This window comes from Phacochoerus africanus, chromosome 5 (genome assembly GCF_016906955.1).
Source record: "Phacochoerus africanus isolate WHEZ1 chromosome 5, ROS_Pafr_v1, whole genome shotgun sequence".
Taxonomy (NCBI): domain Eukaryota; kingdom Metazoa; phylum Chordata; class Mammalia; order Artiodactyla; family Suidae; genus Phacochoerus; species Phacochoerus africanus.
In genome coordinates this window covers 20,709,930-20,734,343 of record NC_062548.1, presented here as the reverse complement: position 1 = coordinate 20,734,343, position 24,414 = coordinate 20,709,930, and the positions used below count along the sequence as shown (strand labels likewise).

At 53.4% G+C, this 24,414-nt stretch overlaps 1 protein-coding gene across 3 annotated transcripts; it reads left to right on the top strand.

Annotated features, from left to right (window-relative positions):
• The first annotated feature begins 138 nt into the window (after positions 1-138).
• On the top strand, positions 139-23,792 carry KDM8 (lysine demethylase 8). 3 transcript variants are annotated; one of them, XM_047780259.1, is made up of 9 exons: positions 139-346; positions 6,999-7,102; positions 8,287-8,772; positions 11,386-11,552; positions 12,881-13,013; positions 18,622-18,666; positions 21,611-21,760; positions 22,628-22,720; positions 22,812-23,792. In XM_047780259.1, the coding sequence occupies exons 3-9, from the start codon at positions 8,305-8,307 to the stop codon at positions 22,974-22,976; spliced, it is 1,221 nt and encodes a 406-aa protein (XP_047636215.1). In that variant the 5' UTR covers positions 139-346; positions 6,999-7,102; positions 8,287-8,304; the 3' UTR covers positions 22,977-23,792. The 3 variants fall into 3 exon arrangements, with proteins under 3 accessions (XP_047636215.1, XP_047636214.1, XP_047636216.1); XM_047780258.1 differs by lacking the exon at positions 6,999-7,102 and having other exon boundaries at positions 209-346; XM_047780260.1 differs by lacking the exons at positions 139-346; positions 6,999-7,102 and adding an exon at positions 576-802.
• Positions 23,793-24,414: the final 622 nt, after the last annotated feature.

Below are 24,414 nucleotides of genomic sequence, written 5' to 3'. Positions count from 1 at the left end.
TTGTATGATTCTAGTCAAAACGGTGGATACGAAGTTACTCTGCACACAAAGTAATCGTAGTTGTTGCAGAGGAAATCACAGGTGTTAACCACACGGAAAGTGAAACCAAGGAAGGGAAGAGCCCAACCCTAAGCTGTTGCCCCGCCCTCGGGCCGGCCTTTTAAACGGGGAGGGGCGGGGGCATCGATCGCTCGGCTCTCCTCTAGGCACTCCTTGGTGATCAATCGAGCTGGGAGTGATCGATATTCCTGGGTCAAGCTTCTTACACGGCGAGAGCCAGAGTATTCGGTCCGAAAGGACAAGCCGCCGGCCCCAGGGCAACTGGACACCATTCAAACTCGAGACAGTGAGTTTCAGCAACTCGAGAAGGGCGGGCAGCTCTGACTTTTTAGAAGCTGAGGGGAAGGGTTGGGAGGGGAGGACGGCGCAGGCGTCATGTGAAGAAGCGAAGGAGGAAAGAACAGTCTCGCGCTTGCGCTTTGGAAAGCCCGGGGCGGCCCTTCAAAGCCGCGAAACTGAGGGGGTGGGGGATGTTGAGGAGGGAAGGATAGAGGCAGCGCATGCGTCCTGAGAACGCAGTTTAGCGGTTCTCCAATTCTCCAGCGCCGCCGGGGACGGGAAGAAAGGCTCCTCGCGTGCGTGGTGCTCTTCTCACGCCAGTCATTTCATTTTGCGCACGCCTGAGGCCAGACTGTTGTGCGCCTGCGCAGTTCTTGGTGCCGCGTTAATTGCGCCGCTTCTGTTATTTTTACCTGGTGTTGATACCGCTGTTGGTACTGGTGTGTGGTACCAACGCATACCGGTATGTGTTTCTCCCTGGTTAGTAGCCGTTTACCATTGGTCTGGAGCTCAGCCCACTGAACACTCTTGAGCCATCGGGCCCCGAACGTGGACCGCAAAGTGAAGCCGCGGGGGGAGGCGCCAGGGAGGGAAAGCATGTGGAACCTCGCGGTGGAGGGTCGGTGGGGATACGTAGAGCTCGCCCAGCCCGATGGCCCTGGGGAATTCGGTGAGGCCTGTGCCTTCTGGAGGAAAGTGGTGTTTAACTTGATAGAGATTAACTCCGAGCATTGGTATCGCGTTATGCCCCAGGGAATCCAGTAAAGATAAGTTACCGTGCTCAGCAGGGTTAGAGCAAGTCCAGGGACAGGAGGTGAGCCGGTGTTGGGGCCACATCGATGGCCTGAGCCCAAGCCTGTCTGCACTTTACAAAACTGGGCAGCCTGTTCCCTGAAAGTCAGATAGAGGCTGATAGATTCTGGGAGGCGCTTTAGTTTTAAAGACAATTTAGGAGGAATATGGGATGACTGTGGTGGGGCTTTCTAGGCTTTATTTTATTTATTTATTTACTTATTTACTTATTTGTCTTTTTGCCTTTTCTAGGGCCGCTCCTGCGGCATATGGAGGTTCCCAGGCTAGGGGTCGAATCAGAGCTATAGCCGCTGGCCTTCGCCAGAGCTCACAGCAACACGGGATCCCAGCTGCTTCTGCAGCCTACCCCACAGCGCAAGGCAACGCCGGATCCTTAACCCACGGAGCGAGGCCACGGATCGAACTTGCATCCTCATGGTTCCTAGTCGGATTCGTTAACTACTACGCCATGACAGAACTTCTAGGCTTTATTTTATAACCGACAGGAAGCCACTTGGGCTGTTGACTAACAGCCAACTAAAGCCAGCTTGTATAGCTCAATCTGGATGTGGAATTTATGAAGCCAGGACCCAAGTCGGGCTGCTCTATATGGTGTATACATGGCTCCTTTGTATTTTGACATGACTAACAAGAAATCTGTTGTGAAGTTCACCTTAGGCTGATTTATAAAGTCAAAACAACCTTTGTCTGATCCCCTTTTCAAGAAAATTATTTCATATGCCAGCAAACAGGCGTTTATGTCAGAAGCCAAGATAACTCACTGAGAAGAGCAGTTTTATGCACCTGTACCTCACCTTCCTGTGAAAACTGTCCCATGTCATGGGGCCAATACACGTGGCCCTCTTGAAGGACAGCTTGCAAAGCGCAGACACAAGACCAGTCAGGCCATTTCTATACCTGACACCTCTGCCCTCACCCCATTTAAAAAAGAAAAAAAGAAAAAATCCTTCTATAACCAACAAGAAGTCTCTTAAGGCCAACACTTGTCGAGCCCTAAAAAACCAACTTCAAAGTGGGGATACAAGGCCGCTCAGGCTTTATCTTATGGTCTGTGATTAGGGGGACCATGGGTCTCAGTTCGCCAGGAATAATTCCCATTTATGACTTGCCCAATTATAAATGGTAAATATTACAGACACAGTGCCCTGAAAACTATATGGACTTCCAGTATTCAACTTGCATTAAGATGATATTCCTACATGCAGAAATCAAGGTTCCAGTGGAAAACTTTGGGGAAAATGATGAGAATAAAAAATTTTTACAAAAGAGGAGTTCCCATCATGGCGCAGTGGTTAACTAATCCGACTAGGAATCATGAGGTTGCGGGTTCAATCCCTGGCCTCGCTCAGTGGGTTAAGGATCCAGCATTGCCGTGAGCTGTGATGTAGGTCGCAGACGCAGCTCAGATCCTGTGTTGCTGTGGCTGTGGTGTAGGCTGGCGGCTACAGCTCCAATTCAACCCCTAGCCTGGGAACCTCCATATGCCGCGGGAGCGGCCCAAGAAATGGCAAAAAGACAAAAAAAAATTTTTTTTTTTACAAAAGAAAAATAAATGTATGCTTTACAAGCTAAGTAAAGGGCCGATGTGTAGCATTTGGTTTGTATGATAAATTCTATAATTAATCCGCCTATATCTGACCACCAGAGGGCTGTTTATGCCACCTTTTTATGTGGTGTTCTGGGAGGCCAGTTTAAAGGCCAGCCCACAGTCCCACTCTGGAAAGCTTGTTTGTTTCATGCAACCTTTTATAAACGGCAGTTCAGTGAGGAACTCTGAAAAGCACATCAGTTAAGCCAGGCCACAAGGCTACTCAGGCTAATATCCTCTTCCAGAAAACAGCTTGGCAGAATTATCAAGAAGCCTTTTTTATTTTTATTTTTATTTTTTTAGGGATGCAATCGAGGCATATAGAAGTTCCCAGGCTAGGGGTCTCATTGGAGCTACAACTGCTGGCCTACACCACAGCCACAGCCATAGCAACTTGGGCTCCGAGCCTTGCCTGCAGCCTATACCACAGCTCACGGCAGTGCTGGATCCTTAACCCACTGATCCAGGCCAGGGATCGAACCTGTGTCCTCATGGATACTAGTTGGGTTTGTTACCACTGAGCCACAACCGGAACTCCCAGGAAACCTTTTTATCAGACCACCGCATGGGGAGACCCGATTTGTAAAGCCCGGATGTGAGGCCATTGAGAAAGGCAGTTTCACATAGCCTAAACCCGCCCTGAAAGGCCCTATCAGATGGTTGTGTGAAGGCTGCTGCTTGTAGCCTGTGTGAGGCCAGCTCCTCTGGAAGGCTGTTCATACAGCCAATAAGACAGTGTTACAGCCAGTGAAGGACCTTTCTCCTATGAGGCCATTTCAGACAGCTTACAGGAATCACGGAAGATAGGTTTGTAAAGCTGAGACAAAGTCCGGCTTTCACCTGACCCTCAGACCCGGGCCCTGTGTGTAAGCGAGCCAGCTTTGTTTGTTTGTTTGTTTTCTTTTTGGCTGCCCCACAGCATGTGGCATTCCTGGGGTCAGGGATCGGATCCAAGCTGCAGTTTCGACCTCTGGTGCAGCCGAGGCAACAATGGATCCTTCAACCCACTGGGCCCGGCCAGGGATCAAACCTGCATCCTGGCACTGCAGACACACTACCCATTCTGTTGCCTCACAACGGAAACCCCAGAAAGCCAATTTTTAAAACAGGTCAGGAAGACTTTCGTATAATGTGACGTGGCTCCTCCTTCAGAGGCTGTTTGTTAATGGCAGCTCTTGAAAAGGCCACCTCAGGAAAGGTTCTGGAAGGCCTGTGGCACCAAGACAGCTCAGACTGAAGGTGGCCAGCATGCCACGACCTCACCATGGGAAGTGGCTTCGTGCTGCCATATAAGGCCCTCAATCATGGGACCCGTGGGGCCATTCAGGTGGCTAATACAGAGGCAGTCTGTGAAGCCATATTGAAAACAAGCTCACGGCTATGCCGAAGCTCCCACCTCTGAAAGGCTGTGTCTTGCAGTGTCAACATAAGTATCTCTGAAGGCCTGGTTGTAAGGCATTCGCTGCGGAACGCTGGATTAAAGACTGATTACTAAGGTTGTTTTATGTGCCCAGGAGGAGACTTGGCACAGCCAACCTGAGGCCTTCTCTCCCAGCCTCTAAGGGGGTCTCACATGCCATTAACGTGAGGCCCTCCCCTCTGCCGGTTGGCAAAGCAGCACATAGGCCACTTTAGGAGGCTGGTTTATGAAAATCAGACACATGGGGAGCCCATCTGGCAAAACAGCACGTGAGACACCCCTAGAGGCTGGCTTTGTAAGGCCTTTGCGAGCTCTGGGTGCAACTATTTTGTAAGGTCACCCTGGAGGCCAGTTTACCAAGTTGAAAGTCTGCATCCCAGGGAACTAGTTCATAGCTCATTCAAAACCCTCTGGGAGGTGATTTTCTAAGACCACTGAGAGACTAATTTACAAAGCTGGTACACAGGCCTCGGCAGAAGCCGTATTATATTAAAGCAAGCAAGCAGTTTCTGGGAGGCCTTTTATAGACCTTTACAAAGCCCAGATATGAGGCCTCTGAGGTCTTTTGCATGCTCAAAATGAGACTTTTCGAAATTGCTTTGCTCACATCAGGAGTTTCCATTGCGGCTCAGTGCTAACGAACCCAACTAGCATCCGTGAGGACGCGGGTTCGATCCCTGGCCTTGCTCGGTCGGTTAAGGACCCGGCGTTGCCGTGAGCTGGGGTGCAGGTCACAGATGTGGCTCAGATCCCATGTTGCTGTGGCTGTGGGGTAGGTCGGCAGCTGCAGCCCTGACCCCTCGCCTGGAAACTTCCATATGCTGCACACTCGGCCCTAAAAAGACAAAAAAAAAAAAAAAAAAATTCAACATTAGACTAAAATCAGGGTCTCAGCAGGGCCATCCATGTTCCCTTCTGGAAGTTCCAGGGGAGAATCCATTTCTTGGCCTCTTCCAGCTTCTAGAGGCCGCCCATACTCCTTGTCTTCTCCTTTCCTCCATCTTCAAAGCTGGCAACGTTGCCTCTGACAATTCTGTAATCACATCTGAAAGATCCTCTGAAAGGGCTCCTGTGTTAGGTTGGGCTCACCCAGATAATCCAGGATAGTCTTCCCATCGCACAGCCCTTATTCTCTGTCTTTTTTTTTTTTTTTTTTCTCTCTTGTCTTTTTAGGGCCGCACCCACGGCATATGGAGGTTCCCAGGATAGGGGTCCAATTGGAGCTGTTGCTGCTGGCCTACACCACAGCCTCAGCAACATCAGATCCAAGCCGCGTCTGCAGCCTACACCACAGCTCACAGCAACGCCAGATCCTTAACCCACTGAGCGAGGCCAGGGATCGAACCCACAACCTCACGGATCCTAGTTGAGTTCGTTAACTGCTGAGCCACGAGGGGAACTCCCAGGTAGCGTCCACTATTAATCATAGAAACCAACCCTGGTTGACATAAGCAAGAGGAAGTTTCTCAGAAGGCCGTTGCGTCCACAGAACCAATGGAAAGCTGGAGAATCAGACTTGGGGAAGAAGAACTAAAGTGGTTCTGCAGCCTCAGTATTAGGGATACTAACCGTGAGGCCTTAGTAACAACAGTTCAGTCCAGAAACTGCCACCAGGACAGAATGAAACATCAGCCGTCCCTGGTCTGGTTGATCTCCTTGAAGTTCAAATGCAAAGGAGGCAGCCGATTGGCTAGCTTAGGTCCCGTGCCCATCCCTTGGCAACAACTGCCCGGACTGTTCTCAGTGGGTAGGATGGAATTTCTCAAAAGGAAATGGAGGGCTGTTGTTAGGAAAGAGGAGGGGATGCTGAGCCACCAAAACTCAGCAAGTACCTTCTGAGTTCTCTGCATCTGTTTCCTTGACAGCAGAAGGAAGTTAACTGGTTCCATCAGGGCAGGATAACTGCTCTAACAAGCATCATCAACCCTAGTGGCTAAACACAGTACAAGTTTATTTTTTGCTCATGAAACATTCCAGCACGGATATTCCTGGCTGGGGTGTGCGGGGAGTTGGGGGGGGGGGGCTGTCTTGTGGCCCTGCCATCCCCTAAGGCCTCTGAGTCCTCCCCTTCTAGCCATGGGGTAGGGAAGGTGCGGAGAATCATATAGGAGGTGTTCAGGGACCAGGCCTGGAGGTGGCGTCCATCCCTTCCATGCATTAGCTACAACATGGTCTGATCACATCTGCTTGCAAGTGAGATGGAGAAATGGAGACTGTGTGCCCAGGAGGAAAGAGGAGTGGACCTTGGTGAGCTTAATGTGAGAATTTGCTTTTGTAAATAAAGTTTTATTGTACACGGCCCACCTGTTTGTGAACACACCATATAAGGCTGCTTTCACACTGCAGCAGCAGAGCGGTAGCAACAGCAACTGTGTGACCTGCAGAACCTAAAATACTTACTCTCTGGCCATTTACAGAACAGGTTTGTGGACCCCCAGCATAGAGCAGTCTCTGCCAACAGCGTAATGGTCTGGAAGTTCTCTTGCGGCACACAGGTTAAGGATCCAGTGGTGCCACAGCTGTGGCACAGGCTGCAACTCTGGTGTAGGGTACCTGGCCCAGGAACCTCCACATGCCATGGGTGTGGCCAAAAAAAACAAAAGAAGCAGAAGCAGGATGGTCTGTAGTTTTCAGCGTCAAATAAGATGGGAGACAGAACAACTGTTCGTATCATGCCTACGACACTGTAGCACAAGTCAATAACCCTAAGTTGTGAGCAGTGTAGACCTATTCACATATTAGTACCTATTCCTAGACACTGGCCTGATGTCCAAGCAACAGTCACTAAAGGCACCAGTTATGGTACACCCTTCTGTATAGGGTTTTATGTATTTCCAGGTTTCTTCCTGAAAGTTCCAGATCTCATTCCTTCAGTAGTCCCGAGTGCCCACCACGAGACTGACTCTGTGAGAAGCTCAAGGACTCTTCACGCCCAAAACACGGTCAGAGAATCTGGGCAGGCTTTACGTAGGGGATCATTTAAGGTGGGCCCTAAAGGTTGGATAGGAGTTTGCCAGAGAGGAGGGGTGCTGCAGACATTCCGGACGAGGACAATGCATGTTCCTTTCTGAACAAACATGAGTCTGGTGCCTACTGCGGGCCCCGAAGGCACAGTAATGACCCCGGATGTGTTCTCAGTGAAAGGTTCTTGTCTCATCACTGAAGGAATTTAGACAGGAGACAGATGGAGAAAGTAAAGTGAGAATACGCCCCCCAGAGGGGGAGTGGGCAGATGGGGAAGCAGCTGCCGTGCATTTCTTTAGCTCGTAGGTCATGAGGGGCATACATGTGAAGAGGCAGAGTATTCCTTGGGAAAGGAGGGGTTTGGGGGTTGTAGTCCCTGATTTTCATTCTTCCACCACCTTCCCAGAGGGATGGAATTTTTGTCCTTATTTTGTCTTTATTTTAAGGGCTGCACCTGGAACGTATGGGGGTTCCCAGGCTACGGGTCAGCGGATCAGAGCTGCAGCTGCCAGCCTACACCACAGCCACAGCCACAGCCACGTCAGACCCGAGCCACGTCTGCAACCTACACCACAGCTCACGGCAACGCTGGATCCTTAACCCACCGAGTGAGGCCAGGGATCGAACCCGCAACCTCATGGTTCCTAGTCAGATTTGTTTCTGCTGCACCATGACGGGAGCTCCCCTCGTCTCTGTCTTCATCTCTTTCTTTTTTAGGAAAATATTTCCCATGTATTTCAAATCTCAGCAGTTGACATTTTGGCTGCTAGATGTCATCACAGATCTAGCTCCTCCCCAGTTTTATTTTATGAAAATATAGAATTGTAGGAGTTCCTGTCATGGCGCAGTGGTTAGCGAACCTGACTAGGAACCATTAGTTGTCGGTTCAATCCCTGACCTCGCTCAGTGGGTTAGGGATCCGGCATTGCCCTGAGCTATGGTGTAGGTTGCTGACGCGGCTCGGATCCCGCATTGCTGTGGCTCTGGCGTGGGCCAGCAGCGTAGCTCTGATTAGACCCCTAGCGTGGGAACCTCCACATGCCCTGGGTGCGGCCCTAGAAAAGACAAAGAAAAGAAAAGAAAAGAAAGAAAATATAGAATTGTAACTATTTACAACATACATGATGGCGATTTGCTATAACTTACTCCCCTTCCCCCCCAGCACTCATCGGCCTGGCCTATGGGGGGGTCAGGCGCCCTCTGGGAGGCTCTCCGGGGGCTCCTGCCCCCCGCGAAAGAGGAGCTGCAGCTGGCGCTGGGAGAGAAGGTGGACAGCAGCGTGGTGATGCTGCTGCAGGAAGCAGCCGAGCTCTTCTACGGGGGCCGGACGCTCGAGTGTCTGCAGACCTGCGAGGCGCTCCTGGACTACTCCTGGGAGAAGCTCAACACCGGGCCCTGGCAGCACGTGGACAAGGACTGGCGGCGGGTGTACGCCTTCGGCTGCCTCCTGAAGGCCGTGTGTCTGTGCGCACCACCCGCGGACGCAGCTTCCGTGGCCGCCGCCCTGAAGGCCTGCGACCTGGGCCTGCTGATGGGGGCGGCCATCCTCGGGGACATCCTCCTTAAGGTCGCTGCCCTCCTCCAGCGGCACCTTCCCTCCGGAAAAAGGCCCGCCCCCGGCCCCAGCCGGGAGCCGCCCAGCGCAAAGGTATGAGGGTGGGGCTGTCACTGACCACCCCTGGCAGAATCCGGCAGCCCCGTTTTTCTAGAAGGAACAGGGTCCGCTCTCCTCTGGGGTGCGGTCCCTGGCGCGCTGGCCCCTGGCCCGCTGGCCCCTCTGGCTGAGCACGGTCCCTCCAGTGATGTGGAAATGGAGCAGCTGGGCCTCTTTTCTCAATTTTTTCTTTTCTGTCTTTTTTTTTTCTTCCCAGTTTGTGCAAAAGCAGTTCCCTGTAGGGAGAGCGGGAGGGTGGGAGCTTTGTGGTTCCTGAGAGAAGGGGCCCCTGGGGTTGTGCGGGTAAGCGCCCTGGCTGCCAGGAGGCCCTTCCCTTTCAGCTTCTTGCTGGTCCCTGGGTTGAAGTGTCACTCACCTCTCCGGCTGCCTCTTTGTCTCTGTGCCTCTGAGTTTGGATGCGATGCCGCCACTCACGTGACCACGGGTCCTGCCCTTTAGGTCCTCGCCTGTGTCCTAACTGGCCTCTAAGTGCGTGTGCCGCCAAAGAATAACCCGTAGAGGCCAAGAGGACTTACTCAGGCTTCAGATCCGAGTGCTGACACGCAGACCCCACTCCCAGTACCTCTGGGCGAGTCGGTTACCGCCTCTGAGCCTCAGTTTCCTCATCTGTAAGATGGCAATTAGGGTGCCGAAAACGGGGGCACATCTGTACTGGACACTGGGTAGCGGAGTTATGGGGTGTTTGTTGACACGTTTTCCTACATATTTTCTTGTGTTCACGGTTCCCTACAATGAGTATTATTTTTCTGTAAGAATAATGCCAAGGAGTGTCGTTAAACACACCACGCATGGAAGCGAAATCAAAGGTCCACCCTCCAAACAGGGCAGAGACGTTTGCAGCAGAGATGTTTGCAGCAGAGCTATCAGAGGACAAATATACCTCTGGTATCCAAGAATTATACAAATCACTGAGGGGAGGGGGGGCACAGGCCCTGGGCCCCATGAGAGAGGCCAGATACACAAACAGACTGTTTACAAGGAGGAGATCCAATCTGTTAAACACACACGTGGGAAGATGTGTGACCTCACCTCTGGCATTAAAAAAAAAAAAATGCGAAAACAGTGAGGCAGCCATTCTTGGCCCTGAACCTCTCCAATGAGGTTTTAGACAACACCCAGGGTCACCAAGGGCGCCCTGGGGCCAAGGGCGTGGGGGTGTTGGTGGACCTCTCGGAGGGCTGGGGTAGACATTGCAGATCCAGGGACAAATACCTGTCCCTCTGGCCCCAGGCTTTGCACCCACCCTTTCCCAGGCCAAGGCTGTCCCCAGGGGATACAGCTGTGGCTTCTTGGCCAAGGTGCTGCCTGTGGTCTGGGGCAGCGTATGTAGTTAAGGGGATGAGAGCTCGGGCTCTGGACGCAGCTGTCTGCGTTCACAGTCCTGTGCCTGCTGCCTGTGGGTCGAGCCATGTTGTGGCTGTTCGGTGCCACGTCTGTTCCCTGCCACCATCACCCCCCGCACTGGGAAGGGGACTTAGCGCTTTATTGAGCCCCAGCAGGAGGCACCTGTCCTCCTGGAGCTGACCTTCTAGCAAGGCTGGAAAAGAGTATCTTCTCCCCAAGGGTGAGAAAGCCGGGGCGGGGGGGCCTACTTCACGCAGGGTGGTCAGGGAAGGCCAGTTTGAGGAGGGCAGATAGGGAAGGTGGGCAAATGAGAGCCTACTGTGGAGAGTTGGGACAGCGAGAAAAGAAAAGGCAAGAAAAAAAAGCCTGGCGCATGGCCCGCTGCAGCCCCGGGTGCCAGATATGCAAGATCTCGTCTCCACATGGTTTAACCCGGGAGGAAACTGAGGCTCGGAGACTGTGGCTTGTTCCTGTCACTCAGCTGGGAGATGGTTGAGGAAGGGACGGTGCAGGGACTGGTGGCATCATGGAAGCTGCTTTAGAGGAAATTATCGGACAGAAGAGACAGAGTTGCTTATTCATTATAAATTTTACCAATAGACCAGAGAGGTGTTGTGTGTGGAACAAATGGGAAAAGAACAGACAGTAGTGAGAAGAATCCTTTTATGTTTTGTGTTGGTTTTTTGGTTTTTTGTTTTTTGGTCTTTTTTTTTTGTCTTTTCCTGGGGCCACACCTGCGGCATGTGGAGGTTCCCAGCCTGGGGGTCCAATCGGAGCTGTAGCCACTAGCCTACGTCAGAGCCACAGCAAGGTGGGATTTCAGCTGCGTCTGCGACCTACACCGCAGCTTGTGGCAACGCTGGATCCTTAACCCACTGAGCGAGGTCAGGGATCGAACCCTCAACCTCATGGTTCCTAGTCGGATTCGTTAACCACTGCACCACAACGGGAACTCCGGAATCCTTTTATGGTAGTTGGTGGAGTTTTGGCTAGTACGTTTTCCTCTATGAGAGCAATGTATTAGTTTTATAGTTACCAAACATTTTAAAATGAACTAGCAGAGAAAAAAACATCTTAGTTTCGTGAGACATGCGTAGTAGCTGCAGTAATACTGATAATAAATGTTCACCGTTGTTACCAGTGACACAGCTCTCCTACCACTGATGCTACCTGCAGTGGGAGGCCTCGCATGTGGCTTTCCTGCGGTTGTCACCATCTTCGTTTTGTTTTGATTTTGGACAGAAAGCACGGAGTGACCACGTTTCGATTCCAGATGTGGAGTCCGAGAGAGCAGTGCCCCGGCTCCACCGTCCCTCCCTCCAGTATTTCAGGGAGCATTTTCTGGTTCCAGGGAGACCTGTGATCTTGGAGGGTGTGGCCACCCACTGGCCGTGCATGCAGAAGTGGAGGTGGGTGTCTGCTGAGCCCTGTGCGGTTCTTCTTCCACATTTAGCACCCCCCAAAGGCACCCCAATTCCTCCTGCCATCATGCCCTAGAGAATTCAGGCCCACAGACACTTCACCGCCAGCTGCTGGGATGGACCGGGTTAAACACGCATCTGAGGTACAGTGCTCTGCGGAGCTCCCATCGTGGCTCAGTGGGTGAAGAACCCGGCTAGGATCCACGAGGATGTGCGTTTGATCCCTGCCCTCGCTCACTGGGTTAAGGATCCAGTGTTGCCGTGAGCTGTGGTGTAGGTCGCAGGCACAGCTCGGATCCAGCATTGCTGTGGCTGTGACTGTGGTGTAGGCCGGCGGCTACAGCTCCAATTCAGCCCCTAGCCTGGGAACCTCCATATGCTGCAGGTATGGTCTTAATAATAATAATAATAATAATAATAATAATAATAAAGTACAGTGCTCTGAGGCAATGCCAGAGGTTGTAAGATCTGCCTGCCCTAAGCAGTTTTTAATGAGTGTGTCCTTGGCAGTCCAGTGTGCAGTCTCTTAGGCAATTTGCAGGGTCTCAGGCATTCGGTACACTTTCTCCGGGGTCCCTGAGGCTTAAGAGCAGAAATAAGAACTCAAGTGTCTGCCTCCGCCCTGTCTCCGTGGGCTCCAAGGGCCCCCTCCTCACGTCTCTTGCAGACCCCTCAGATGCACGGGGGAGCTCAGATCAGGCAGCTGGACAGTGGCGATGATGCCCCAGCCTTGCGGAACTTTGAAACAGGAGGCACGGTGAAGGCAGGTGGCCGGGGCCAGGCCTCCTGCGGAGGGAGTGGTTGCAGCTGAGACTTAGGCACTTGCCGTGTCTCAGCTCATCTTCCCCTCCTGTGTCCCATGGGATGGGCACTGCATCACCCACATTTCACAAATGGGGCGCAGCTCAGAAAGGCAAAGGAGCTGCCACAGGTGCCCTGGCGGGATGACAGGCAGGGCTGGGCTCGGTGCCCGGCCACCCAAGCTGAGGACCCGGGGCCCCCACCAGCCTGTGCTGTCTGCCACTTGCTCAAAGACGGTCCCTCAGCCTGTGAGCAGGTGAGCAAAGAGAGAAGGTGGAAGGCTCTAGGCCAGGAGAGAGACAGAGACGTCCAGCAAGGGCCAAATTCATGGGTTTTATTCTGCAAGCTGCCCAGCATCTCATGTCTCCGCCCCCGTGTCTCTGCGTCAGCGCAGGGCGTCTCCACCTCGTGAGCTTTTGCCAGGGTGAGAGGAGAGGCACATAAAGCACATTTAGCAGGGCACCCAAGGCGAGTTAGCCAACAACAGCTCCGCTGAGAAGCTCTTTTCCTGACAGCTTGGAGTACATCCAGGAGATTGCTGGCTGCCGCACCGTCCCGGTCGAGGTTGGTTCCAGGTACACGGATGAGGAGTGGTCCCAGGCGCTCATGACCGTCAGCGAGTTCATCAGCAAACACATCGTGAACGAGGTATGTCATTTGTCACCTGCCCCTGGTACTTACAAGGGAGGGAACACATTACATTTGGGCAGACGACCTCCACGCATCGTCAGGAAGCCATTCCTCATGGGCCTGAGGTCAGTAGGCCACCCGGCGTGGGGAAGGCAGGCGGGACGTAATGGACCCATTTCTGGCCCTTTTGCTTTTCAGAGGTTTTTTGGTTACAAGATTGTGCGACCATTCCCCACGATCTAATTCCAGAACATTTTCATCACCCCAAAGAAACCCCAGACTCATCCGTAGTCACTTCCCTTATCCCCTTTCCCTCATCCCCAGGCAACAGCTAATCTGCCTTCTGTTTCTCTGGATTTGCCAATTCTGGACATTTCCTAAACATGGAATCATTCGATACGTGACTTTCTGTGTCTGACTCCTTCCATTCAGCTTCGTGTTTTCAAGGTGCGTCTCCGTTGTGGCACGTGCCAGCGCTCCATGGCTGTCAATGGCCGAATCCTCTTCCTCTCTGTGGACAGACCACATCTTGTCCATCCAGCTGCCAGTTGATGGCCATTTGGCTTGTGTCCCCTTTTTGACTAGCGTGAAGAATGCTGCTGTGAGCATGCACGTGCATGGTTTCGGGTGGACGTATGAGATCATCTCTCTTGGAATAGTAGGAGTGGAGTTGCTGGGTCAGGTGGCTGCTCGGTGTGTTACACAAAAAAACCTCAATAGGTTAATTTTTTTTTTTTAAGGCCACACCTGCAGCATATGGAGGTTCCCAGGCTGAGGGTTAAATCGGAGCTACAGCTGCTGGCCTACACCTCAGCCACAGCAACATGGGATCTGAGCTGCATCTGTGACCTACACCCCCACCTCATGGCAACGCCAGAGCCTTAAGCCAGTGAGGCCAGGGATTGAACCCACATCCTCATGGATACTAGTCAGGTTCATTACCACTGAACTACAATGGGAACTCCCAAAAGGTTAACTTTTTTTTTTTTTTAACTCTTTCCATTTATTTTATTTTTAATGATTTTTATTTTTTCCATTATGGTTGGTTTACAGTGTTCTGTCAATTTCTACTGTACAGCAAAGTGACCCAGTCACACACACGTTATCCTCCATCCTGCTCCATCACAAGTGACTAGATATAGTTCCCAGTGCTATACAGCAGGATCTCATTGCTTATCCACTCCAAAGGCAATAGTTGGCATCTATTAACCCCAGGTTCCCAGTCCATCCCACTCCCTCCCCATCCCCTAGGCAACCACAAGTCTGTTCTCCAAGGCCGTGAGTTTATTTTCTGTGGAAAGGTTCATTTGTGCCGTATATTAGATTCCAGGTGTAAGTGATATCATGTGGTATTTATCTTTCTTTCTGACTTACTTTGCTCAGTATGAGAGTCTCTAGTTCCATCCATGTTGCTGCAAATGGCATTATTTTGTTCTTTTTTATGGCTGAGTAGTATTCCATCGTGTATGTATACCACATCTTCCAAATACAGTCAACTGTCGATGGACATTTGTTGTTTCCATGTCTTGGCTATTGTGACTGGTGCTGCAGTGAACGTCCGGGTGCATGTATCTTTCTCGAGTAAAGTTTTGTCTGGATATATGCCCAAGAGTGGGATTGCTGAGTCATACAGTAGTTCTGTATTTAGTTTTCTGAGGTCCCTCCTTACGGTTTTGCATTGTGGTTGTATCAGTTTACATTCCCACCAAGAGTGTAGGAGGGTTCCCTTTTCTCCACACCCTCTCCAGCATTTGTTATTTGTTGGCTTGTTGATGATGGCCATTCTGACAGGTGTGAGGTGGTACCTTATAGTAGTTTTGATTTGCATGTCTCTAATAATCAGTGATGTTGACCATTTTTCCATCTGTGAATCTTCTTGGAGAAATTTCTGTTCAGATCTTTTGCCCATTTTTTCCACTGGGCTGTTGGATTTTTTTGCTGTTGAGTTGTATAAACTGTATATTTCAGAGAGTAAGCCCTTGTCAGTTGCTTCTTTTCTCGCATTCTGTAGGCTGTCATTTTTTTTTTTTTTTTTTAATGGTTTCCTTTGCTGTGCAAAAGCTTGTCAGTTTGATTAGGTCCCATTGGTTTATTTTTGCTTTTATGTCTGTTGCCTTGGGGACTGACCTAAGAAAATGTTTGTAAGGTTGATGTCAGAGAATGTTTTGCCTGTGTTCTCGTCTAGGAGTTTGATGCTGTCTTGTCTTACGTTTAAGTCTTTAAGCCATTTCGAGTTTATTTTGAGGCTGGTATGAGGGTGTGTTCCAGTTTCATTGATTTACATGCGGCTGTCCAGTTTTCCCAGCACCACCTGCTGAAAAGACTGTCTTTTCCCCATTTTATATTTTTGCCTCTTTTCTCGAAGATTAATTGACTGTAAATGTCTGGGTTTATTTCTGGGTTCTCTCTTCCGTTCCATTGGTCTGTATGTCTATGTTTTTTTGCTGTGGATTTGTCATCAATGGCTTTTATTATGTTAAGGTATATTCCCTCTATACCCGATTACGTAAGAGTTTTTATCATGAATGGATGATGGACTTTGTCAAATGCTTTTTTCTGCATCTATTGAGATGATCATGTGGTTTTTGACTTTTCTTTTGTTAATGTGGTGTATGACGTTGATTAATTTGCGTGTGCTGAACCATCCTTGTGAACGTGCATGAACCCCACTTGGTCGTGGTGTGTGATCTTTTTTATATGTTGTTGGATTCGGTTGGCTAAAATTTTGTCAAGGCTTTTTGCATCTATATTCATCAAAGATATCGGCCCATAATTTTCTTTTTTGGCAGGATCTTTCTCTGGTTCTGGTATTCATGTGATGGTGACTTCATAGAATGTCTTTGGGAGTGTTCCTTCTTCTTCAAGCCCAAAAGGTTAACTTTTTTTTTTTTTGGTCTTTTTGCCTTTTCTAGGGCCGCTTCCGTGGCATATGGAGGCTCCCAGGCTAGGGGTCGAATCAGAGCTGTAGCCACCGGCCTACGCCAGGGCCACAGCAACGCGGGATCCGAGCCGTGTCTGCAACCTACACCACAGCTCACGGCAACACCAGGATCGTTAACCCACTGAGCAAGGACAGGGACCGAACCCGCAACCTCATGGTTCCTCGTCGGATTCGTTAACCACTGCGCCACGACGGGAACTCCCAGAAGGTTAACTTTTGAGGAACTGCCAGATTGTCTTCCAAAAGGAGCTGCCCTGTTTTGTCATTTCATAGTCTTACTGGTGAGGGCAGTGGGTGCCTTCCTCCTTCTGGCCCCAGGTGGCAGAGAATGGAGGTCGTCTGCCCTGTGCCTGAGCGGATCCCATGGGCTGAGACCAAGGGAAGCCTTAAAGGTAGGGACTGATATCAGCCACCCTCTGTGGCCCCGAGAGCAGAATCCTTCACAAGGGGTGAGAATCTTGCATCTGTGAGCTCCAGCTCTTCCACGCACGCCGCCCCCACAGCCCACCTGCCAAGCATCCCCGCACCCAGCCGCTAGAAAGTTCTGATTGGGTTTAACCACCGATCTGCAGCAAAGGGCCCGTGTCAGACTGGTGCCGGCCTTCTCAGCATGGTGGCTGTGGACTCAAGGCCCACCCACAGCACTCCCCTCCCTCCCTTTCCCCTTCCCGCCCCATCCCTTTTGTTGCCAAGTGTGCAGCCTGCTCAGCCCGCTCCTCCAGCTGTGGCTCTCTGGTCGGTGCTCTCAGACGTCCTCCCATTCCTGCTTCTCCTCCTCCCCTCCCCCGCCTCCCTCACATCCCTGTGCCCCGGAACAGGGAGCTGTGGCCCAGAGCCGCAGCGTGTTCCATGCCCACCTGTGGTCCGCCTCCTCTGCTGGGGGAGGCCTGGCCCTGGGGCGGAAAGGGCCGGAGGTGGGCGCCCTGGAGGGGGTGAGATGGGGCTTCAGATTCAAGCAGGACACTGGCCCTTGCTGGTAACGTGGCCCGGGCCGGGGTCCCCTAACCTCTCGCATCGTCAGTGCCCTGACCTCTGGTTCGTTAGGGTTAGCTGGGGTTATAGTGAGTCAGAGGTTGCTGACGCCTACACTACAGTGTCATTGGGAGCCTAAAACCCTCAAAGGTCTAAGCCCAGCAAGGTGAGGGCTGCGTTCATGTAAGCGCCAGCGTGCTCTGGGCAGGAGACCTGTGAGGCAGAGATCTCATCAGAGGCTGTGTGCTGGGAAGCAGCAGGACTGAGGAGAAGGATGGAAAGACAGAGACCTTCTCAAGAATCCTAGAGGAACTGCTTTAGCCTCCGAGCCCAGTCAGCCAGATCTGACTCCACTCTGGCTGCCGTTGGGTCCATGGCACCCAGTGGCCCATCTGCTCTTCCCCCATCTGACCCTTACAGAGACCCTCAGGCATTTTCAAAGCACCCCTGAGCACTGGGGGGCCAGCTTGTAAAGCACTGATCTTTTGGAGTTCCCGTTGTGGCTCAGCTGACTAAGAACCCGACTAGTATCCATGAAGATGCAGGTTCGATCCCTGGCCTCGCTCAGTGGGTTAAGGATCCGGCGTTGCCATGAGCTGTGGTGTAGGTCACAGATGCAGCTTGGCTCCCACGTTGCTGTGGCTCTGGTGTAGGCCGGCAGCTGCAGCTCTGATTTAACCCCTAGCCTGGGAACCTCCATATGCCGCGGGTGCAGCCCTAGGCAAATAAATGAAGCCCTGATCTTTTCACCCATCTGACTGGCAGAAGTTTTCCACAAAATGATCCTATCTGGTGCAGACAGATGTGGGAAAGTGGGCACATTAGCAGCCGGTAAGAGTCTAAATGGTGGAATATTTGGAGAAGCAACCTGGCAGAGGCTGTAAGATTTAAGCTGCTTAGAGTTCCCATTGTGGCGCAGTGGTTACGGAATCCGACTAAGAACTATGAGATTGCGGGTTCGATCCCTGGCCTTGCTCAGTGGGTTAAGGATCCTGCGTTCCTGTGGCTCTGGCGTAGGCTGGTGGCTACAGCTCTGATTAGACCCCTAGCCTGGGAACCTCCATATGTCACAGGAGCAGCCCTAGAAAAGGCCAAAAGACACACACACACACACACACGATTTAAGCTGCAGAGATGCCCTGACTGCTTTGGGCTGCTTATGAAAGCACGTAAAATCCGAGTATTCAGCTGTCTATTGAAACTCATGGCAGAACCACCAGAATGTCCCCAGGAAAGACGGTTGAGTGAATAACGATGTGTCATGTCTGCAATAGCTGCATCCATCCAAGGAGTTACATATGCCCATACTGACCTGAAGAGAGATACGTGGTGTATCATTAAATGAAAAAAAGCAGACCTCAAAGTCATACACATAATAGGATTCCATTTTTTTCTTTTTTTTTTTCCCCAAAAAAATCCTCACGTGCGCATTGGAGGAAACTGAGCCCCGGGGCTCAGGGTGACTCACTCGGGGCAACATCAGTCCCAGAGGCAGCACCGGATCCTCAGTCTCCCCATCAGCCCAGTCCTGCTGGCGAGGGAGCTGATCACAGTCACCCCTGGAGCAGAGAAGGGGGGCCAAGTAGGCCGCAGAGGAGGGCCCCCTGGTGAGCTGCTCAAGGCAGGGGGCCAAGCGCCGGCCGGACGGTGGGGGTGTCTGTCGCCACTAACGAGCCTTTCTGTGTCACCTCTGGTCTTTCTCCCCTGGATTAGCCGAGGGACGTCGGGTACCTGGCTCAGCACCAGCTCTTTGACCAGGTAAGTGTGAGACCACGGCCCTCCATCCTTCAGCCTCTCTGGCCGCAGAGGGCACCCCACTGGTCCCGCCCCTTCAGTGAGTGGGGAGGTGCCCTATGCCCTCACCAGCGGGCAGCAGGGAAGCAGGCTGGCCCCAGGCCTGGGGTAGGGGAGAAGGAGGCCATGAGCATTAGGTTGGCCCTGGGGTTGGAGTCAGAAGCCCAGTGTGGTCAGAACTGAGGAACGGGTCCTGGGAGCCAGGCCAGGGTGGCAGCTCTGACCTGACCCAGAGCGAGTGAGTCACAGCCGACCTGGGCTCACAGCGTCTCCTGGGCAGGTGCTCACCAGGCCTCAAGTTCAGCTTACAAGGCGGCTCCCCACACCTGGGCCTGTGTGTTCTGGGTCCCCTGATGGTCCGAATGGAAGCCCCTTGGGATGGACGTAGAGACTGAGAGAGGAGGGGCTGTGGGCTGCAGCCGAGGGAGGAGCAGGGCTCCAGACCGAGGTCCCTGCCAGGGAGCAGAGCCTCGTGCGCCAGACTCAGTGGGCCTGGAGAGCCTGTGGTGGGCTGGGGGGGAGTGAGGGTGGGGGTTTGCAGGGAGAGCACCTGGGAGAAAGGGACACAGCGACAGGAGTCCAAGTGCCGCCCCAGCTGTCTCTCCATCGCACATCTGCCCATGTCACTGTCCATGATACCAGCGTCCCAGGGAGCTTTAAGAGATGCGGGGTTGATCCCAGTGCCCAGCAGCCCAGCGGCACCAGGATCACCTGTCACCCAGGCCCTGGTGAGGTGGGGCCACAGCTGCCAGGCAGAGCCAGAGGGGTGATGGTGAGAACCGGGGACGGCCGGGCTTGTGAGGAGCGAGGAACAGGGGCTGCGGAGGTGATGTGTCTGGGGAGGAAGTGAAGAGGGCACACGGGGAGGCTAGGAGACCACTCAGAGGCGCCACAGCAGCTGGGGAGCTGCAGGCCGTGCATGGAGAGGTGGGATTAGGGCGTCTGAGCCCCTGGCACCTGACCAGGTGGCTGTGCGGAGCTGGAGGGAAAGGGAGCGAACCAGGAAGACTCCTAGGTTTGGGACCCAACAGTGGTTAGATGTAGCTGAGGCGTCCAGAAGAGACCTGGCCAGGCCTGAGGTCATGGTGGGGCTCAGTGGGGGATGCGCTGGGCAGGGGTCAAGGTCAGGGGCTTGGGTCTCAGCCCTGAATGGGGAAGACCTGGGTTGTCAGGTCAGGACCACAGCCAAGGGGGAGCCGCCTGGGGTCCCTGTCCTGACCGGTGCCCAGCTGGGGCTGTGCCAGCTTCCAGAAGCTGCAGGCCCCAAGTTGCAGGGGGCAGGGGGCGATGGGGCTGGGTGGGCTCTGGTCTCTTGCCCAGGCCTCCCAGCGTTAGGATTCCAGGGTCCTGCCTCTTGGCCTCTCTTGCTAAATGAAGAAAAGAGGGATCTAAGTTGATGGGACCCCTGCAGGGAGGGGAGACATTCCAGCCCCTCCTCTGTGCACCCCCCCCCCGCCCCCCACAACCCCAGGTGATTCCACTGAAGGAATGGCCAGTCTGCCTGCAGGTGTCCCTTCAGACCCAGGGAGCTCACTCTGAAAATACCAGAGTGAACTAGCAGAGTGGGTCCCCCTGCAGCCCTTTAGGGACCAAGGAGGAAGCTGTGAATCTCATCAGAGATGTTCCCTAATGGTACACAGGGAGCTGAGCCAGTGCTGTCTCCTCATGCAGCCCTCAGCTGTCCTGGGAACCCCAGCACCACAGCCCCCCTGAAGCCCCCTGAGGCCTCCACACAAAGGAGCGGCACAAGCACACTTCTGGCCGGGTCAAGCCCACGAATAGTTTTGGGACTTCCACACTTGGCTCGATGCTGCCAGCAGCCTGGCATGAGGCTGCTCCCTTTACCACATCTTCACCACCACTGGGTGTTAGCACTTTTTCAGTCTTTGCTAATTTGATTAGTGATTAGAAATGCGGGAGTTCCGTTGCGGCTCAGCGGGTTATGAACCTGACCATATCCATCAGGATTCAGGTTCAATTCCCGGCCTCGCTCCGGGGGTTGAGGACCTGGCGTTGCCGTGAGCTGTGGTGTAGGTTGCAGACAGGCTCAGATCTGCTGTGGCTGTGGTGTAGGCCGGCAGCTATAGCTCCGATTCAGTCCCTAGCCTGGGAACCTCCGTATGCCACGGGTGCAGCCCTTAAAAAAAAAAAAAAAATGATGACAGCATTAATTTGGATTTCTTTGCTAATGGCACTGAAGCCATTCCTTATATCTAAGTCATCTTTATGAATTATCTGGCATATTGTGTGTACTTTATATATTAGGATCCTTATCATTCGAACCCTCTACGTTAACCTTCATTTAAAGTACAAAGCTGGAGTCCTCTTGTGACGCAGGGGGTGAAGGATCTGGTATTGTCACTGCTAATGGCTCGGGTTGCTACTGTGGCGTGGTTTTGCTCCCTGGCCCAAAACCTCCACATGCTGTGGGTGCAGCCAAAATAATAATAATAATAATAAACTGCAAAGCAGTACCAGGCATTCGTGTTTTTCTTTTTTGGCCACACCCTCGGCATGTGGAAGTTCCCCTGGCCAGGGATGGAATCGGAGCTAGAGCTGTGACCTATGCCACAGCTGTAGCAACACCGAATCCTTAACCCAGTGCACAGGGCAGGGGATCAAACTCGCATCCGCACAGAGATGGGCCAGATCATTAACCCACTGTGCCACAGCGGGAACTCCTAGTATCAGGTATTACCAATAAGAAACCCCAAAACAAAGATGAAATGCATATGATGTGGAAACAAATCAGAACATAAAATGATCACCCTTCCCTAGGAATCACTTTCTAAAACTGATTTTTAAATCATGTGGATGCAGTCACATTGTTACTGTGTGTATTTGGCCTCTAGGCTGCTGTGTCCCCAGGCCTGGGCTTGAGCCCTCACATCTGCTCTGCCCCCCGCAGATCCCGGAGCTGAAGCAGGACATCAGCATCCCCGATTACTGCTGCCTGGGCGACGGGGACGAGGAGGAGATCACCATCAACGCCTGGTTCGGTCCCCGAGGCACCGTGTCCCCGCTTCACCAGGATCCGCAGCAGAACTTCCTCACTCAGGTTGGAGGTGCTGGGAACATCGGCCCCCCGCCTCCTCCTGGCCCCGCCACGCACAGCCTGGCCACATCCTCCACACCAGAGGCAAACCGCTGGCAGGGCCGTGGCCAAAAGTGAAAACGGAGAAGTGGTCCCAGGCCTGAGGGGAGGGCCCTCTGCCCGGGCAGGGCTGCTTCCAGAGGGGGTTCCTGGATCCTCGGGGATCCTGGCTGCCTCTTGGGGGAAGGCAGGGCTGAGGTACCCCGTCAGGACGGAGCAGGTGCCGTCACGGCTGCCTGTCCTCTGTCATCCATGCAAAGCAAGCCAGCTCCTGCCAGAACCCTCTCTCCAGATACTGGGAGGTGGCTGGGCCAGTGGGTGGTGCTCCCCGAGACCCAGACAGAGCAGCCAGCGTGTTTGCTGGGAGGGCAGGGGCACCTTTTATCAAACCCCCTTCTTTGTGGTAGGCAGGGAGCTTTCTATCAGCCCAGGGGCCAGTCCCCAGAGGCAGCCAAGAGGGGCGCCAGCCTGCCTGGTGTGAACACCGCTGACACACCTCAGCTTTGTGATCGCAGGCAACTCGCTTAACCTCTCCGTGCCTCCGTTTGCTCCCCTGTAACATGCACCCCGTAAGGTGATAAACCGCCTGGGGGGGGGGGGCGGGGGGAGGGCTACAGTCGATACACAGAAAGCACTTCAGGAGAGGCCGCCACAGTCAGGGGTTTACAGTAGGGAAGCTGGTGCTTCCTGATATATTTGGAGGAAGGACATAGGCGTGGAGCGCTAAGCACGTGTGCGGGTCACGGGGAGCGGGGCCTGGAGAGGTGAGGAGGGCGCTGGGCCGTGGGAGGCCGGGCACCTGCTGACGGAGGGGGGGTCTCTCCCTCGCAGGTGATGGGCAGGAAGTATATCCGGCTCTACTCGCCGCAGGAGTCGGAGGCGCTGTACCCTCACGACACGCACCTTCTTCACAACACGAGCCAGGTAGGCCCGGGGCCCCCGTGCCACCCGCCCCGCCCCCCCCCCGCACTTCGTCTCGGCGACCAGGCAGGTTGGCTTCTTCCGCCTCGCTCAGGTTGACGTGGAGAATCCCGACGTGGAGAAGTTCCCCAGGTTCGCCGAGGCCCCGTTCCTGGCCTGCGTCCTGTGTCCGGGGGAGATGCTCTTTATCCCCGTGAAGTACTGGCACTACGTGCGCGCTCTGGACCTGAGCTTCTCCGTCAGCTTCTGGTGGTCGTAGCGGGAGCGCGGGGGCCGGGCGGGAGAGCAGTGCGCTCCTGCTCCCGCATCCTCAGCGCTGGCCGAGGCCGGGGGACGCCCTCACTGGGCACACGCGGAGGGAGCGGTCCCCAGGCCGGCGTGAGTGGCAGAGGCAGGCTGGCAGGACCCCAGGGGGACATTCCAGACCCACAGCCCATGTGGAAGCGCCTGGGCCCTGAGGCTGGAGGCCCGGATTCAGCCCCAGCACCATCACTCAGGTGCTGTGGGATTTGAAGCAAGAATGTCCCATGTGTGTATGTGTGTAGCAAGTATGTACTCTGTGTGTGTGTGTGAGTGTGTGTGTTTGTGTGTGTGTCCACCTGGACCACAGGGCAGGGCTGGGCCTCTGCACAGACTGCGTTAGGGGCGGGGGCGTGCAGAGCTGCCCTCAAGCTGAAGCTGCTGTCCCCAGGCTTCATTGTCAGATTGTGGCGCTGTTTTGTGCTGAGTGGCCTGTCAGGACAGCCACAGCCTGGAGCAGCGTGGCCTGCTCTCGGGGGAGGGTCCTGTGGGCTTGCTCAGCTCAGGCCTTTGCTGGCAGTGGGGAATGGGGGTTCCATCCTGCCTACCCAAGTGTAACCCGCCTTCAGAGAAGGGCATTGATGTGCCCCGTGGGGAGTTTTCCCTCTGCATCCTCCCAGCATCCAGCTCCCCAGTCAAACATCAGAACCACGCCCAGCACCTGCCACCACCACCACCCCTTGCTGCCAGGGGGTCACTACCCTCCCGAGGGGGGTTTTAGGCCAGGGGAGACTGGCGCTCCAGGCTTTCCATAAACATGTTTGTTTTGTTTGTATGAGACATGGTTGGTTTTGTTGGTGTTCTGACCATTGAGACGCCCCAGCCCTCTGACCAAAGGCAGGCAGGCGCATCCCAACAGCGGGCGCTAGAAGAGCCTCAGCCCTGCTTGTTGGGAGAATCACAGATGGGCACTTTTATACAGAATCTTCTGGGGTTTGATAACATTCATCCCACCAAGTGATCGTGAGGTTTAAACAAACAGACAAAAAAAAGGCAAAAATGCACAGGTTAAAACATCCCTGTTAATGTAGCAAAGATGTTTTGCTACGTAGTGTTGAGGGGGCAGGGGATGTCCTGCTGGTGGACTTTATTTTATTATTATTTGGGTTTTTTTTTAGGGCCATACCCACCACATATGGAGGTTCCCAGGCTAGGGGTTGAGTCAGAGCTACAGCTGCTGGCCTACACCACAGCCACAGCCACACCAGCTCCTTAACCCACCAGGCGAGGCCAGGGCTCGAACCTGCAACCTCATGGTTTCCTAGTCGTTTTCATTTCCGCTGCACCACAATGGGAACTCCAGCATTTTAGCAGAAATCAGGAACCTTAAACATTCCCACCCACCTTGGAGTCTAGCGACCTCACGGCCGAAGTCCAGCTGAAGGAGCTGCACAGAG

Coding starts and splice junctions, on each gene's coding strand:
- KDM8 (XM_047780259.1), top strand. CDS start 8,305: ATGGGGGGGTCAGGCGCCCTCTGGGAGGCTCTCCGGGGGCTCCTGCCC. Junction 11,553..12,880: donor CCGTGCATGCAGAAGTGGAG/GTGGGTGTCTGC, acceptor TTTTCCTGACAG/CTTGGAGTACATCCAGGAGA. Junction 21,761..22,627: donor AGCAGAACTTCCTCACTCAG/GTTGGAGGTGCT, acceptor TCTCCCTCGCAG/GTGATGGGCAGGAAGTATAT.